This window comes from Paramormyrops kingsleyae, chromosome 9 (assembly GCF_048594095.1).
Source record: "Paramormyrops kingsleyae isolate MSU_618 chromosome 9, PKINGS_0.4, whole genome shotgun sequence".
NCBI classification, from domain to species: Eukaryota; Metazoa; Chordata; class Actinopteri; order Osteoglossiformes; family Mormyridae; genus Paramormyrops; species Paramormyrops kingsleyae.
The window spans coordinates 6,462,946-6,476,948 of record NC_132805.1 but is presented as its reverse complement, the minus strand read 5'-3'; the positions used below and the strand labels follow the sequence as shown (position 1 = coordinate 6,476,948).

General features: G+C 47.0%; 1 protein-coding gene across 3 annotated transcripts in view; it reads left to right on the top strand.

Moving 5' to 3' along the window:
- The window catches only part of atp8b2 (ATPase phospholipid transporting 8B2), a 41,576-nt gene that overhangs the window by 14,753 nt on the left and 12,820 nt on the right, over window positions 1-14,003 (top strand). For all 3 annotated transcript variants that reach the window (XM_072716176.1, XM_072716174.1, XM_072716173.1), the window contains 14 exons: window positions 1,071-1,169; window positions 1,790-1,851; window positions 1,951-2,023; window positions 3,320-3,390; window positions 4,362-4,441; window positions 6,037-6,195; window positions 7,487-7,575; window positions 7,749-7,945; window positions 8,644-8,852; window positions 9,282-9,316; window positions 10,496-10,661; window positions 11,025-11,213; window positions 12,668-12,783; window positions 13,642-13,806. In XM_072716176.1, coding sequence (XP_072572277.1) covers window positions 1,071-1,169; window positions 1,790-1,851; window positions 1,951-2,023; window positions 3,320-3,390; window positions 4,362-4,441; window positions 6,037-6,195; window positions 7,487-7,575; window positions 7,749-7,945; window positions 8,644-8,852; window positions 9,282-9,316; window positions 10,496-10,661; window positions 11,025-11,213; window positions 12,668-12,783; window positions 13,642-13,806 — 1,710 coding nt within the window. The remainder of the gene's footprint in view (window positions 1-1,070; window positions 1,170-1,789; window positions 1,852-1,950; window positions 2,024-3,319; window positions 3,391-4,361; window positions 4,442-6,036; window positions 6,196-7,486; window positions 7,576-7,748; window positions 7,946-8,643; window positions 8,853-9,281; window positions 9,317-10,495; window positions 10,662-11,024; window positions 11,214-12,667; window positions 12,784-13,641; window positions 13,807-14,003) is intronic.

Genomic DNA, 14,003 nt, shown 5'->3' with positions numbered 1-14,003 from the left:
TTGGAAATTTTTAAGAGTTTCATTTCTGGACTTACTGTCAACATCTAGCAGAGGCGGGCCTGTAGATACCTTCCTGTAAATTAGTTTCACTTTACTCAAAGCTGTGTGGCCAAAAGCAGGTTTTGCTCCGGAGAATAACGGATTGTTACTTTCTGCATGCTGACAGCAGCTAATGGCTGTTTGGTTCGGTGTTTCCTTCGCATTCTTCAAAATGAATAACGTTGCTTGGCGTGTAGAGAGAACGATGCAGTCAATAAGTCATCTATCGTTCTCATTTTCTATGTTGAGGTTTTTCTCACTAAAACACCTTATTCACAGCGCTGTCATTGCTGTTGTTTTGTAAAAGCTGCTCTTGTTTTACGAGGCCTAGACGCGTTGCGCCGCCTGGGGCTGGTATGAGGCTCCGTGAGTTAGGATGTCTTGTCTGTAGTTGGAGGGACATAGGTTCAAATCCTGGGTTTTTACCATTGTACACCTGAATAAGGTCCTTAATGCCACTTGCTCCAGGGACTGTCTAACCTTTGTTTCTTACCCATCAAATGTTTGGGCACACCTGCTTTTAATACGTCTGTCTCCATTTTAGCTATGTTACTCACCGTATAGTAAAAGGCCTCGAAGAAATGAAGTAATACTTATCAAATACTGCAAAAACCAAGAAAAGTCTTATAAATCTCAAACTTTTCTCAAAATTTAGACTCTTTAAAATGGCCCTCTGCTTTGATGACAGTATTACAGACCCCCTGAATTCTTTCAACCAGCTTCCAGATGTAGCCACCTGGAAAGCTTCTCCAACAGGCCTGAAGGAGTTTCCACAAGTTCTGGGCATAAGTTGATCTTTGATCCTGCTCATCCCAAACCAGCTCTGGAGGATTTAGGTCGGTGGATTGTGGGGGCAAGGTCATCTGTCGCAGAACTCCATCTCTTAATACTTACTACATAACCTCGAGGTGTGCTTAGGATAATTATCTTGTTAAAACACAAATGATTTTTAGTGGGTGTGTCCAAACTTTTGATTGGCACTGTATGTGTCTGCTAAATAAATATGAATGACGTGCTTCTCTCTCCTTTAGTTGATCCCTCAGATCTCCTCCCTGTCCTGGTTCACCACCATTGTGCCTTTAGTGTTGGTGTTGAGCATCACTGCAGTGAAGGACGCAACTGACGATTATGTGAGTTGCCGTTTGCCCCGCCCACATCCAGTGACCCCCTGCCCCCCCCCCCGTGTGACACTCAGGTCGTTACTATGCTCTGCTAGTGGAGTTTGCATGCTCTCCACACATCACACGCGGCTCTTATGGGTTCCAGGATCCTGCCACAGTCTGAAGACATGCAGTTGGGTGCCTTGGCATCTCTAAAGCGTCTCAGCCAATGATACTGAGTGTGAGCATGTGTGTGACGGACTGGCATCCCATCCAGGGTGTAACCAGCCTTATGCCCTATGCTGTCTGGGATGGGTTTCAGGCCCTCACCAATAACCCTGGGTTGGATGGATGGATGGAGGGATGGATGGATGGATGAAAAGATACACACTGCATGTCTCATGTTACATCTGCAGCTGCCTGCTTTTCCAGTTTCTCTGGTCCAAAGTCTGCCAGACTTGCTCTAGTTCATATAAACAGAAATGTCACCACACATGTGACCCTCATTAAGTTAAGATGGCAGCCTCCGGGGCATTTCTGTCCTGACACAGCATGGGCTGTTACTTCAGAGCGTGAGTTCTGACTGATGTGTTTGTGGCCGTTTGGGAAGGAGCTCTGCTCAGTGCTGCGTGTCTCTGCTTCCTCCGCAGTTTCGTCACAAGAGTGACAACCAGGTGAACAATCGCCAGTCTCAGGTCCTCATCAACGGCACGTGAGTGATCACGCTGCGATTAGCGTGGCTCGCCGAGCCACGTGTGTCCATGAGTCCCGTGTGGTGAGCACCCTCCTGACTCACTCTCTCTCACCCCAGCCTTCAGAACGAAAAGTGGATGAACGTGAGAGTGGGTGACATCATCAGGCTGGAAAACAACCAGTTTGTGGCAGTAAGTCAGAGAGCAGTGCAGTACATAGACACACCAATACACACATGCATGAACACTAGGCATGTAACGATGAATCGCGAATCGGTTAAAAATCGATGTAAATGTACGACGATTTAAACCGGCTGATGTGGAAAATGAATCACTATTTTAGTAGTACTTCATGATACATTACTTAACAGAAAAACTGGTGTAATATTACATTTGATTTCACAACATTCACGTCAACGTCCTACGTTAGTTTTTGGTTTTGACCGAACACGAGATGGCTGTCGAATTTCAAATCACACACACCCCCCCCCACCCATCTTAAATCGGTGGTGTGGCAGCATTTTAGCTTTCCGGTAATCACAAACGAAAACGGCAACAAAAGCACAGGCAAGACAAAAACTGCATGCAAACATTGTAAAAGACTGATGACATACACAAATAGCACAGCGAACATGCTTCAGCATGTCCACCACAATGAGCTCAATTCACCACCGCCAGAGCAAAGATTATTAAAAGGGCAAACCACGGTAAAAAGCTGCACATGCAAGCCTTAGTTTATTTGGTAACGCTTTGTATTCAGTGCACCTTCATAATGCATTCATTATGTATTTATAGAACATTCAGTGGACCTTCATAATGCATTCATAGAATATTCATAAGCAGCATGCAAGTACACTTTAACATCCTAACATCCCTTAACAGCTTTAATATACATTAATAACAAACATTACATGATTATACAATTATAATGTTTGTTATTATTATATAATGTTTGTTATTAATGTATATAACAGCTGTTAAGGGATGTTAGGATGTGTGTAGTGTGTAGAAGGTGTACTGAACATTTTATGAATGCAATATAAAAGCATTATGAAGGTGCAGTTAATGTAAAGCGTTACCGTTTATTTACAGTATTTGAAGATTTTTTTTTTTTCATTTTGATTTGGGATTTTTTTTTTTTAACCGTATTTTATTCAATTTCAGTTGCACTGTTAAGAAGAGGACACGTCTTGCACACTTTAGAAACATAAATAAAGGAATATTTTTGAATAAATTTGCAGCTCATTCTGTTAAAAAATCGTGAGGAAATGGTATCGTGAACTCAGAATCGTGAATCGTATCAAATCGTGAGTTGAGTGTATCACTACATCCCCAATGCACACACACAGAAACCAACACACTCACACTTGATATTGCCTAGCTGTGCATAACCACAGTTCCTGCCGTGAACCTACATTAAGTTATGGATTTAACACTGATACCTTCTCAGAGTGACCCCTGAGTCTGACCTTACTGTGTGTCCCGCAGGCTGACCTGCTCCTGCTCTCCAGCAGCGAACCCCATGGATTATGTTACATCGAGACTGCAGAGCTGGACGGGTAAGGATGCAGAGCCCGGTGGGACACTGCCAGAGGTGGGTAATTCAGGTCCAGAGAGTAAAAGTCCAGACCAATATTTTGTTTCAACCAACCAATTGAGTATAAAGGGTCACAGTCACAGAGAACTCAACTGATTGGTTGAAACAAAATCTTGGTCTGGAGTTTTACTCTCTGGACCTGAATTACCCACCTCTGGAGACTCCTCTTTTGGCTCTTTACCACTAAGATTGTAAGTACTGTACAGCAGTAACAGTTTAATGTCAGCCTTTGAGGTTGTTCTTATTGCCGATAAATTAAGCGGGACAGTCATATTGAGGAAATTCAAAATACAGTGTAATGAACTGAATTATATTCAGTCTTGCTTGCGGTCTCCCTCTGGACCCGCGCTTTCTATTGACACACGTTACCCTCCAAACCAGGACCGATTGAAGCAGGATGCGTGCAGCCACCTCAGCATGAAGTGAAGCAGTGCCATCAACCATTTAATTACCTCTGTGCTTGTGTTAGTGAGAACTGATCATGAAGCATAACTAGGAATACTGGTCAGACTCAGAGGCGCATTAACGTGTTGGAATCCCCCAGGCGTTTTGAAGTCAGAGAGCCCACTGCTATTTTAGCGATGGTGTGGTTGTCAACTGGGAGGGTAACAATAAACATTGTTGGCCAGAGGGCTCTGCAACGATACACAAAATGCAGGACATATCGCGTCTCATATTGGTTCAAAATAGGAAACTGCACTTTAATTTTCAGTGCAAGAGGATCCCATCTAATATGGACTTCGTTGCAACACTAGGTTTAAAAACTTATTAAAAAAGGTTAGTTGAGGCCTCTGCCGGGGGAACCCCTTGCATTAAAACTCCCTTTTCTCAGCTACTTTCCATGGAGAGGAATGCCGTGAGATTCGAAGTGCTTTGACGTGGGCCTGATTGCATTTGCGTCTCATAACGGGTTTTTTGTTGCTGCTGTTCCAGCGAGACCAACATGAAGGTGCGTCAGTCACTTCCTGTCACCTCCGAGCTTGGGGATCCCAACAGCCTGGCCCAGTTTGACGGTACGGACTCTCAGTTCAGATGTTGCGTTTGACGTCCACTGTCGTGTTTGAACTGTAAACAAAATCATTTTTATCTCAGCTTGATTCCGAATATTTCAGCTTTTTCGTGGATGACTCTGTGTGTCACTCTGGCTCTGTCTGGCCGTGTTTCCCGACTGCACAGGTGTGGATGTTTTGTGCCTGTGATACCACTAGAGGGCCAGGCAGGGTGTGTGTGTGTGTGTGTGTGTGTGTGTGTGTGTGGTGGGAGATGTCATACTTGCAAAGAAACCCAAACCACACAGCTGTACAGAAGAGTCCTGACAGCCTGTCACCAAGTATGGAAAGTACAGAATTATGGAAGGTCTCCCTGTGAGATGGTCGTGTGAAGCTCAGTGCAGGAGCTCCACTCATCCATCTTCATGCTGTAGGGAAGAAGTAAAACCCACAGCGGCACTGCTGTCATGCTCTATAGACCCCTGTAGCCTCAGTGACGCCAGTGTCCCGTCCCAGGGGAGCCAGATCTTACGCATCTGGCATGACACTCACACTTTCAAATTCTCACGCAAGAAATCTCACGGCAAATCTATATTATTCCATTATAAACCTAAAATTAGCTACATCAAAAGTGTTGTGGTAGTTTGCAAAGGTAATAAAATTGTTACATAAGTGTAAATGCAGACTTGTCTCAAATTGACAATCTCATGACAGGCAGCTGACCGAAGTTGGTGACACTGCCATCCTTCCGACGGCCCCTAGTGGCAGGACATGAAACACGGAAACGTGTCGTGTTTGTGAGCTGCTCAGTAATGGCTCTGCGCCGGCAGACGTGTCCATTTTCTGGCCCCTCTCTACCACCCCAGCCTCTCTCCGTTTCTGTTCGTCTCGGTCGAGTACAAAGCCTCAGGGCGTTTTCCTGCTTTTCTTCTCTGAAGTCCTTCAGCTTATGTGTGCGTTTTCTATGGTCGCACACAAAGAGCGCAGAGAGGCTGAAACATCTGGCAAACGAAAGAGACACAGAAAGGCTGTCAGGGACTCGACACACTGCTGCTCGCCGCCCTTTATGTCAGCTGACACATGATGAGGGATTAATGTATAAACCGCTAAGTGCTGCTATATTTGCTAGGGACCCTGTTTGTAACACACCTTCAGTTTTCATTGGAATAATTCAGCATCTCCTTGCTTCTCTCTGATTGATCACATTAGCCCTGAACTTTATGCCTCTGCTTCTGTATTAGGTAGTGATGGCCAAATGAAGCTTCATGAACCATTTGCTGTATTTTGTGACACCACTAGATGGTGCTCTTTATTCAGAAAAGGACTCAATGCATGCCCCAAGGCAAACCAAGAGCGCCATCTGCTGAGCTAAAAAAATGCAGAAAATGAAGCTTCATTTGCTCATCACTAGTATTACTATTCCCATTGACCCGTTTTAAAACTGGTGTGATATTGGCAGGATTGCCAGTCAGAACCCTTGTGGCACCCTTGGCAAGCTTTTGGCAGCTTGCTAAGTCGGCACCCCCTCAGAAGATGGTGCCCTAGGCGTCCGCCTGTGTTGCTGATGAGCTGACCGGCCTTGAGGGCTCTGGGGGTAACAGGTCCTTCTCTCCGCGCAGGCGAGGTGATCTGCGAGCCGCCCAACAATAAGCTGGACCGCTTCTGCGGCACGCTGTACTGGAGGGAGAACAAGTACGGCCTGAGCAACCAGAACATGCTGCTGCGCGGCTGCGTGCTCCGCAACACCGAAAGCTGCTACGGCTTGGTCATCTTTGCAGGTCTGTGCATACGTCTGCACTTCCGTCCGTCTGTGAATGTGTCATTGTATTATCTATGTGTGTCGAGCATGTCTGCATATATTTGCATACAACGCTGTCTGCCTGTGTATGCGGCTGCACATGTCTGCTCATCTGTATGCGTGTCTGCATGTGTGTCTGTGCCTATCTGCACGTATCTGTATGTGTGTTTGTGCATATCTGTGCACATGTCCGCAAATTTGTCTGTGCATCTGCAGGTGTCTGTCTGTGCATGTCAGTATGTGTCTGTGTGTCTGCGCATGTCTGCAAATGGCTCTGCATATGTTTGCATATCTGCCTGTGCATGTGCCCCATATCTGTTTACAAATGTCTGCTTATATCTGTGTCTGTGTGTCGGCTTTTTTACCTGCTCCTGTGTGTGTCTATTTTTCTGTATGTCTTTCAGATCTAAACTTTTTTTTGTTTTTTGTTTATTGTTATTTGTTGTTCTTTGATCGTCTGGGCATAAAAGGGTCACACCTGCTAGTTTGAGTGTATTTTTATTTCATACGTTTTATTTGTAACTTTATCCAGTCCATTCTGCAGTGTTTTCCTCTTAGGTTTCTGCACTAGGAAACAGAAATCTGCCAGTGTCTCAGGGTGGTTGAAATCCTCGTTGACTCCTCCCTGTTTCTATACAGCGAATCAGTATCTGACAGGGAGCTGGGAAGGAGCAAAAATGTGGAGTATCTGACAGGGAGCTAGGAAGGAGCAAAAATGTGGAGTATCTGACAGGGAGCTAGGAAGGAGCAAAAATGTGGAGTATCTGACAGGGAGCTGGGAAGGAGCAAAAATGTGGAGTATCTGACAGGGAGCTAGGAAGGAGCAAAAATGTGGAGTATCTGACAGGAAGCTGGGAAGGAGCAAAAATGTGGAGTATCTGACAGGGAGCTAGGAAGGAGCAAAAATGTGGAGTATCTGACAGGGAGCTAGGAAGGAGCAAAAATGTGGAGTATCTGACAGGGAGCTAGGAAGGAACAAAAATGTGGAGTATCTGACAGGGAGCTAGGAAGGAACAAAAATGTGGAGTATCTGACAGGGAGCTAGGAAGGAGCAAAAATGTGGAGTATCTGACAGGGAGCTAGGAAGGAACAAAAATGTGGAGTATCTGACAGGGAGCTAGGAAGGAGCAAAAATGTGGAGTATCTGACAGGGAGCTAGGAAGGAGCAAAAATGTGGAGTATCTGGGGGTCCGTGAGGACCGGGTTGGGAAACACTGCCTTAACTGACCCAGCCTGGGTCTCCCCATCATACCGTGTCTGTTATCTTTCAGGTCCAGACACCAAACTGATGCAAAACAGCGGCCGCACCAAGTTTAAGAGGACCAGCATAGACAGGCTGATGAACACACTGGTGCTCTGGGTACGAGCGTCACTGAAGCTTCCCACACCATTTTGTGTGCTTTTCTTGCTTTCTGTACTCTCCCTCATGCCTGGGGTATATCTCATATCACACCCTATTTTTACACTCTTCCCTGCAAAGTCGCTGACTTACCGCAGCCCTTTAATCGCACACGGTGTGGGTGTTTCGCTCAGATCTTTGGTTTCCTGGTCTGCATGGGTGTGATCCTGGCCATCGGGAACGCCGTGTGGGAGAAGGAGGTGGGCTTCCTGTTCCAGAGCTACCTGCCCTGGGACCCCCCTGTGGACAACTTCCTCTTCTCCGCCTTCCTGGCCTTCTGGTCGTACGTCATCATCCTCAACACCGTGGTGCCCATCTCCCTCTACGTGAGGTAGGCTGGGCTTTGGGGGAACCGCACTGCTACCATACGGCTGAGGAGAGCCGGCCAGACTACACTGCCGCTCCCTGGGGGTGGCTGGGTCCACAAGGGCCAAGAAACATTACAGATTGTTTCCCTTACTTCACCATGGTAGTGGCAGTAGTACGACAGCCCAGCTGAAGAATTTCTGCTGGATGTTGGATGTTTAATGATGAATAGTGGTGGAGAAACACTCACTGACCAGATCCTTTTCTTTTTAATTTCCCTAAATAAATATTCAATTTCTTAAAATCAAATCCACCTCAGAGATTAGCTTGGCCTTTTTTTGCCCGTCGTTCATGTTTGTTTTGCTTTCAGTTCTTTGTTTGATGTTTATGTTTTTGTTTCGTTTGTACATGGTAATCCTCAGAGCTACCCCTGCAGGTAAGAAATGTAGTACCCCAAAAATAACAGCAGCTGCCCCCTCCAATAATCCACTATTCCCCATTCAGCCCTCCCTTCTTCGTGCCCTCCGTAGCGACCATGAAGCCGCACTCTCATCCATGAACCTCTCGCTCTCCTCTGACAACGAGCCATTAGTGGAGAGATGTGCCATTTCCGTACCTCTGTTTTCGAGCGACACACCGTCCTCCTGGAGCATGTGGCTCTGTTCCATAGTCCATGTGGTTGTCGTGACCTTGCCCCCCCCTCCCCCCCCCCTCACCGGGCAGCGTGGAGGTCATCCGGCTGGGCCACAGCTACTTCATCAACTGGGACCGTCGCATGTTCTGCCAGCGCCGCAACACGCCGGCGGAGGCGCGCACCACCACGCTCAACGAGGAGCTGGGCCAGGTGGAGTACATCTTCTCCGACAAGACCGGCACCCTCACGCAGAACATCATGACTTTCAACAAGTGCTCCATCAATGGCCATGCCTACGGTGAGTGGGAGATGTCAGCATGCTTGGGGGAGGGGGTGTTGGGCAAAGCCCTTCATGTTTTTTTTGTCCCTATTTGGGAGTTTTGGTTCCTCTCCTTCATTGTCATCTGGCTTTCATTCTTTCTTTCTCTCTTCCCTTTTTACCTGTTTCGTGTATCACTCTATATAAATGATGAAGTAATGTGCTACTGCGACCCCTGTCAAGCGCCTTGGAGCCACTGTTCTGAAAGGCGCTATATAAAAATTAATTACAATTGCATTGAGATGTGGAGTGAACCTTTTTAAAGAAGTGTCCTTTCTGTGCTTTTTGCGAGCGTTCGGTGCTGAAAGCCTCGTGTTAGCTGTGATGCGTGACGATGTGCTTTGACACACAGAGCGTGGCAGGGCCTTCTGTATTAGCAGACCCTGATTATGTATGTGTGATTCACAGGGGAGGTGATTGACACTCTGGGAGCGCAGCCCAAGGTAACAGCTGCTTCATTACTGCTCTTGTGTGTGTGTGTGTGCATCTATGCACTTGTGTGTGTGTGTGTGTGTGTGTGGATGTATGCGCTTGTGTGTGTGTGCACGCACATGTGTACGTGTGTGTGTGCACATGCATGTGTATGTGTGTGCATGTATGCGCTTGTGTGTGTTTGCATGTATGCGCTTGTGTGTGTCTGCGCGCATGTGTGCATGTATGTGTTTGTATGTGCATGTATGCACTTGTGTGTGCGTGCATGTATGCGCTTGTGTGTGTGCGCGCACACGTATATGTATATGTGCTTGTGTGTACGCACGTGCATGTATGCGCTTGTGTGTGTGTGTGTGTGTGCAGTACTAGCCATGTCCAAATCATACAGTAAAAGCTCTCATATCCAGCATTCAAGTAACCTGCACCCTGAAGTAACATAGTTGTAAAATATCTGTACAAAAATTTTAAGTCATAAAAATAAAGACTAGCACCATTCTTGATTGAATTCAAATTTTACACTAAACTAAAAAATAATAAAGAAAAGCATCACACGATGCATATGTCGGTCCCTTCACATGCCTATGGCTTTGTTTACCCTGCGATCTCTCATGTTCTATCGAATATCCGACTTCATTAGTGCATGTGTAAAGTAAGTGTAAGGAATATGTTAATGTAAGTGTACATTCAGAGTAACATCCAGCTATCCTGACACTGCCGGATATGAGAACTGTTACTCTGTTATAAATAGAGCTACAGAGGGATGATTGCATTAGTTTAGTTATAACCAATAGCCTCTCTATAGTTCCTTCTGGCCTTCGATGTTTATAGATATAGATGAGTGCCTTCTGTCTTGTGCCTTTGCCAGCGTCCTGCATTACACTGCTGACATTTGCACAAACTGCCGTATTTATCGCATTCTCGGCATTTGCTCCTCTCCGTTCTGTATCTTTGTCTTGTATTTATTCTCTGGCTGTGTTATGCCCTAATTGTTAGTTGTCTATTGTCATAGTGTCTCCAAGAGTAGCAAACTGTGCCAAACAAACATTTTATTGCTGCATGGCAACAAAGAATTATTATTTCTCTTTCTCCTCATTCTTTTCTCTTCCGACCCTTCCCCCCTCATCCCCCCCCACCCCGTTACATATGGGTCTCTGCCCCCCCCCTCCATCATGCCCCCCACCCCCCACCAGAGGGCCCAGCGGCTGGACTTCTCCTTCAACCCACTGGCCGACCGGGATTTCTGCTTTTACGACCAGAACCTGCTGGACTCTGTAAAGCTGGGCGAGCCGGCGGTGCATGAGTTCTTCCGCCTGCTGTCGCTGTGCCACACGGTCATGAGCGAGGAGAAAAGCGAAGGTGGGTGGGGTGGGGGGGATGGGTGAAGGCGCCCCTCTCGGGTTCTAGGGGAATCGTCAGCAGGATCTGCTGCCTCTGCAGTAGAGTCGTAAAGCTGAACAGGCAGCTGTCAGGGATTTTATGTGACCCATGAAAAACAAGGGCATGAGAAGAAGGGAGACGGCAGAGGGAGGAGTAACAGTGCGGGTGGGGAGGGCGCAGGAAGCTGAAGAAGCAGGTTCTGGCCAGAAATACTGAGGAGACGTTTCTGCATTTGGTTACACATCTGATGGCTTCACTCCATGCGGTTCTTTCTTCTGTTTTCTCTCCCCCTCTCTCTCTCTCTCTCTCTCTCTCTCTTTCTCCTGATCTCGCACCCACCAGGGGAGCTGATGTACAAGGCCCAGTCACCCGACGAGGGCGCCCTGGTCACGGCCGCCCGCAATTTCGGCTTCGTGTTCCGCTCCCGCACCCCGAGTACGGTGACCGTTCAGGAGCTGGGCCGCTCTGTCACCTACGCGCTGCTGGCCATCCTGGACTTCAACAACATCCGCAAGAGGATGTCCGTCATCGGTGGGCGTGCAGGACCGCCGCGTGACCTTGCTGTACCGTCATTCACGTGGTTCTGCATGTGGGCTGAGCAATTCAAGGCACTCAACTATAGGCACTTAGCTATAAAAGTGAGGTTCCTTGGGAAAATATGGTCTGTGAGAAGGAAAGATTTCAAAAGTGGAAGATGATGAGCAAAAAGAAAGATGACAGGAGAGCTAACGACATTAAAGTCAGATTTAAAATCCACCCTCTGGCGTAATAGACTAATAGCAGAAGTCTCACTGGGAGTTATGCGTGTCACCGTGGAACGGGCTGACGGTGTTGAACGTGCCCGAATGAGACGCGATGTGAAAGGTGAAATATGAGCAACGGGTCAGTGCTGACTCCGCAGTCAGGGTGAGAGGGCTGTCTGTACAAGCGCAAATAAATTGTCCCAAGGAAGCAGTGAGACCCAATGCTATAGGTATCAGTGTGACAAAGAAACGGGCCCAAGATGGCCGACCCACGCAATTATGGACACACATATATGCATATATATATACACACACACATGCATATATATATATATGTGGAAAATGATAACTGGCATCTGTGTCCTGTAAATACAGATGCTCCTCAACTTACCATGGGGTTACGTTCCGATGAACCCATCGTAAATTGAAAATATAGTAAGCCGAATATGAATATGATATGATAAATACGTAAGTGACCATACAATACGTTTTTTAACATAGTACGAGATGTATGTGTGTACGCGCGCAATGGTTACAGAGACTGGAACCGTGACTGCATAGAAGCTGCCATTTTCCGGCATGGGTAAAAAGTATTGTACGGCATATTGGTAGCCTGTGTGTGTGTGTGCTATCGCGACACCGTAAAGTCAAAATGTCCTAAGTCGAACCATCGTAGAGTGAGGAGCATCTTTACTATTGACCTTTATACTATACATCTATATTGTCTGTATCATAATATTTTTTTTTTATCTAATCATTTATTTAATATGTAGCATTGGTGGGAAAGCACGTTTTGTTGTACGTGTACAATTACAAAAAGATATTCTATTTCCTGGCTATTTAAAAACCATGATACGCTATGGTGTAAGAAAATATATCGTTTTACAGTTTTTATTGTTGAATAATCTGCCAATGCGGCATGCCATTTTCAGCTATGTAACACTATTTAGTTGGGAGTGCGTGAATGTATTAGCATGCTGAGAATTTCCTGGAAGATGCAGCCTTTAGCGTTGGGTGTGTGAGCCGTGATTTAAGCACGCCCGACCGGCTCGCTGCTTCATTGGGGGTGACTTCAGCCCTTTTGTTTTTGATACTGGGGAGATCGAGTTGCTCAGAGGTGATTCCGGGTCAGTGCCGCGGGGCTGGCAGCCAGCGATAGCGCGCCGGTGCGAGAGCCACCACCTAACCTTCAGCGCTGTTTTTGTGTTTATGTTTGTGTGTTTGTGCACCTCTACCTTCCAGTGCGGAACCCAGAGGGGAAGATCCGGCTGTACTGCAAAGGTGCCGACACCCTGCTGTTCGAGCGACTGCACCCCTGTAACCATGACCTCATGAACGTGACCTCAGACCACCTCAATGTGAGTCACTCTCGCTGCCTGCTACTCTTCCAGCTGCCTGTGTTTACTCTGCTGTAACAGAGAGGTGCTCACAATGCTTGTTTGGCTCCTTCACCGCCTCAGTGTCCATTCTCTCCTTGACACATTGTGGAATATTTTGAAATACTGTCACCGGTGTATATGAGGCAGCTGCGCCCCCTGGTGGTCAAGCGACAAAAATTCAGGCATGCGTCGCAGCGTATGCGCCGCGACCTGACCGCTTTACAGAGCTGGCTGAAGGGTCCCATCTGATAAATGTGTGAACAGTCTGCCACCTGTCTTTGATTCATCGTGTCGCGGTCACTCCTGGCAGATCTCTGTATAGGCTGCTTTGCGCTTCTTTCACCGAGTCATCGAACTCAGTATTTATTCATTATTTTTATGCAAGATTCGCTACATAAGAATTCATAATTATTTAATATAAACGACTCAAGCTGAGAATATGGTGAATTATTTAATCACTCTACCACCTAAATCCAGGATATGTGCTTAGAAAACATAAGTCTGTGTTCAGTCAAGTAATAAACATAAAATAAAATACTGTCTTCTCTGTTAGAATCACAGATATTGGCATTTTATTTTTTATTCATGCAGTAACACCCACAATATACCTCTTTTAGTACCTTCAGCTATTAACTCAGCAGATTATGGTTTTTAACGGCCTAGTGAAGCCTCGTGCGTAGCCCTGCTCACTGAGGACGGCTCGTGCACGAGGCAGCCGTCCCGGCGCTGTCCCGGCCCAGCATTCCTCAGTTCTGCCAGCAGGCCGCCTGGTGTGCTGCTCGGTTGCCATGGTGATGTCAAACACTCTCTCTCTGGCCTGATGTCACCCCTGTGCAGGAGTACGCCGCCGACGGGCTGAGGACTCTGGTTTTGGCCTACAGGGACCTGTCGGAGCAGCAGTGGGAGGACTGGGCCGAGAGGCGCCGCAGCGCCGAGAGAGCCGCAGACTACAGGGAGGACCGGCTGGCGGCGGCGTACGAGGAGATCGAGCAGGACATGATGGTACGGAGACGCCCAGCCGCTACTCCCGCCATCGCTGCTTACGCTGTCACCATCCACGCTGGTCTATGGCAGCGTGACTGTCCGACTGTGGCTGTGTGTGTGTGTGTGTGTGTGTGTGTGAGCGGGTTTACCTATCCTTATGGGGACATGTCCCCATAACGTGATAAAAATCCGTTTTTTTTCCCTTATGGGGACCG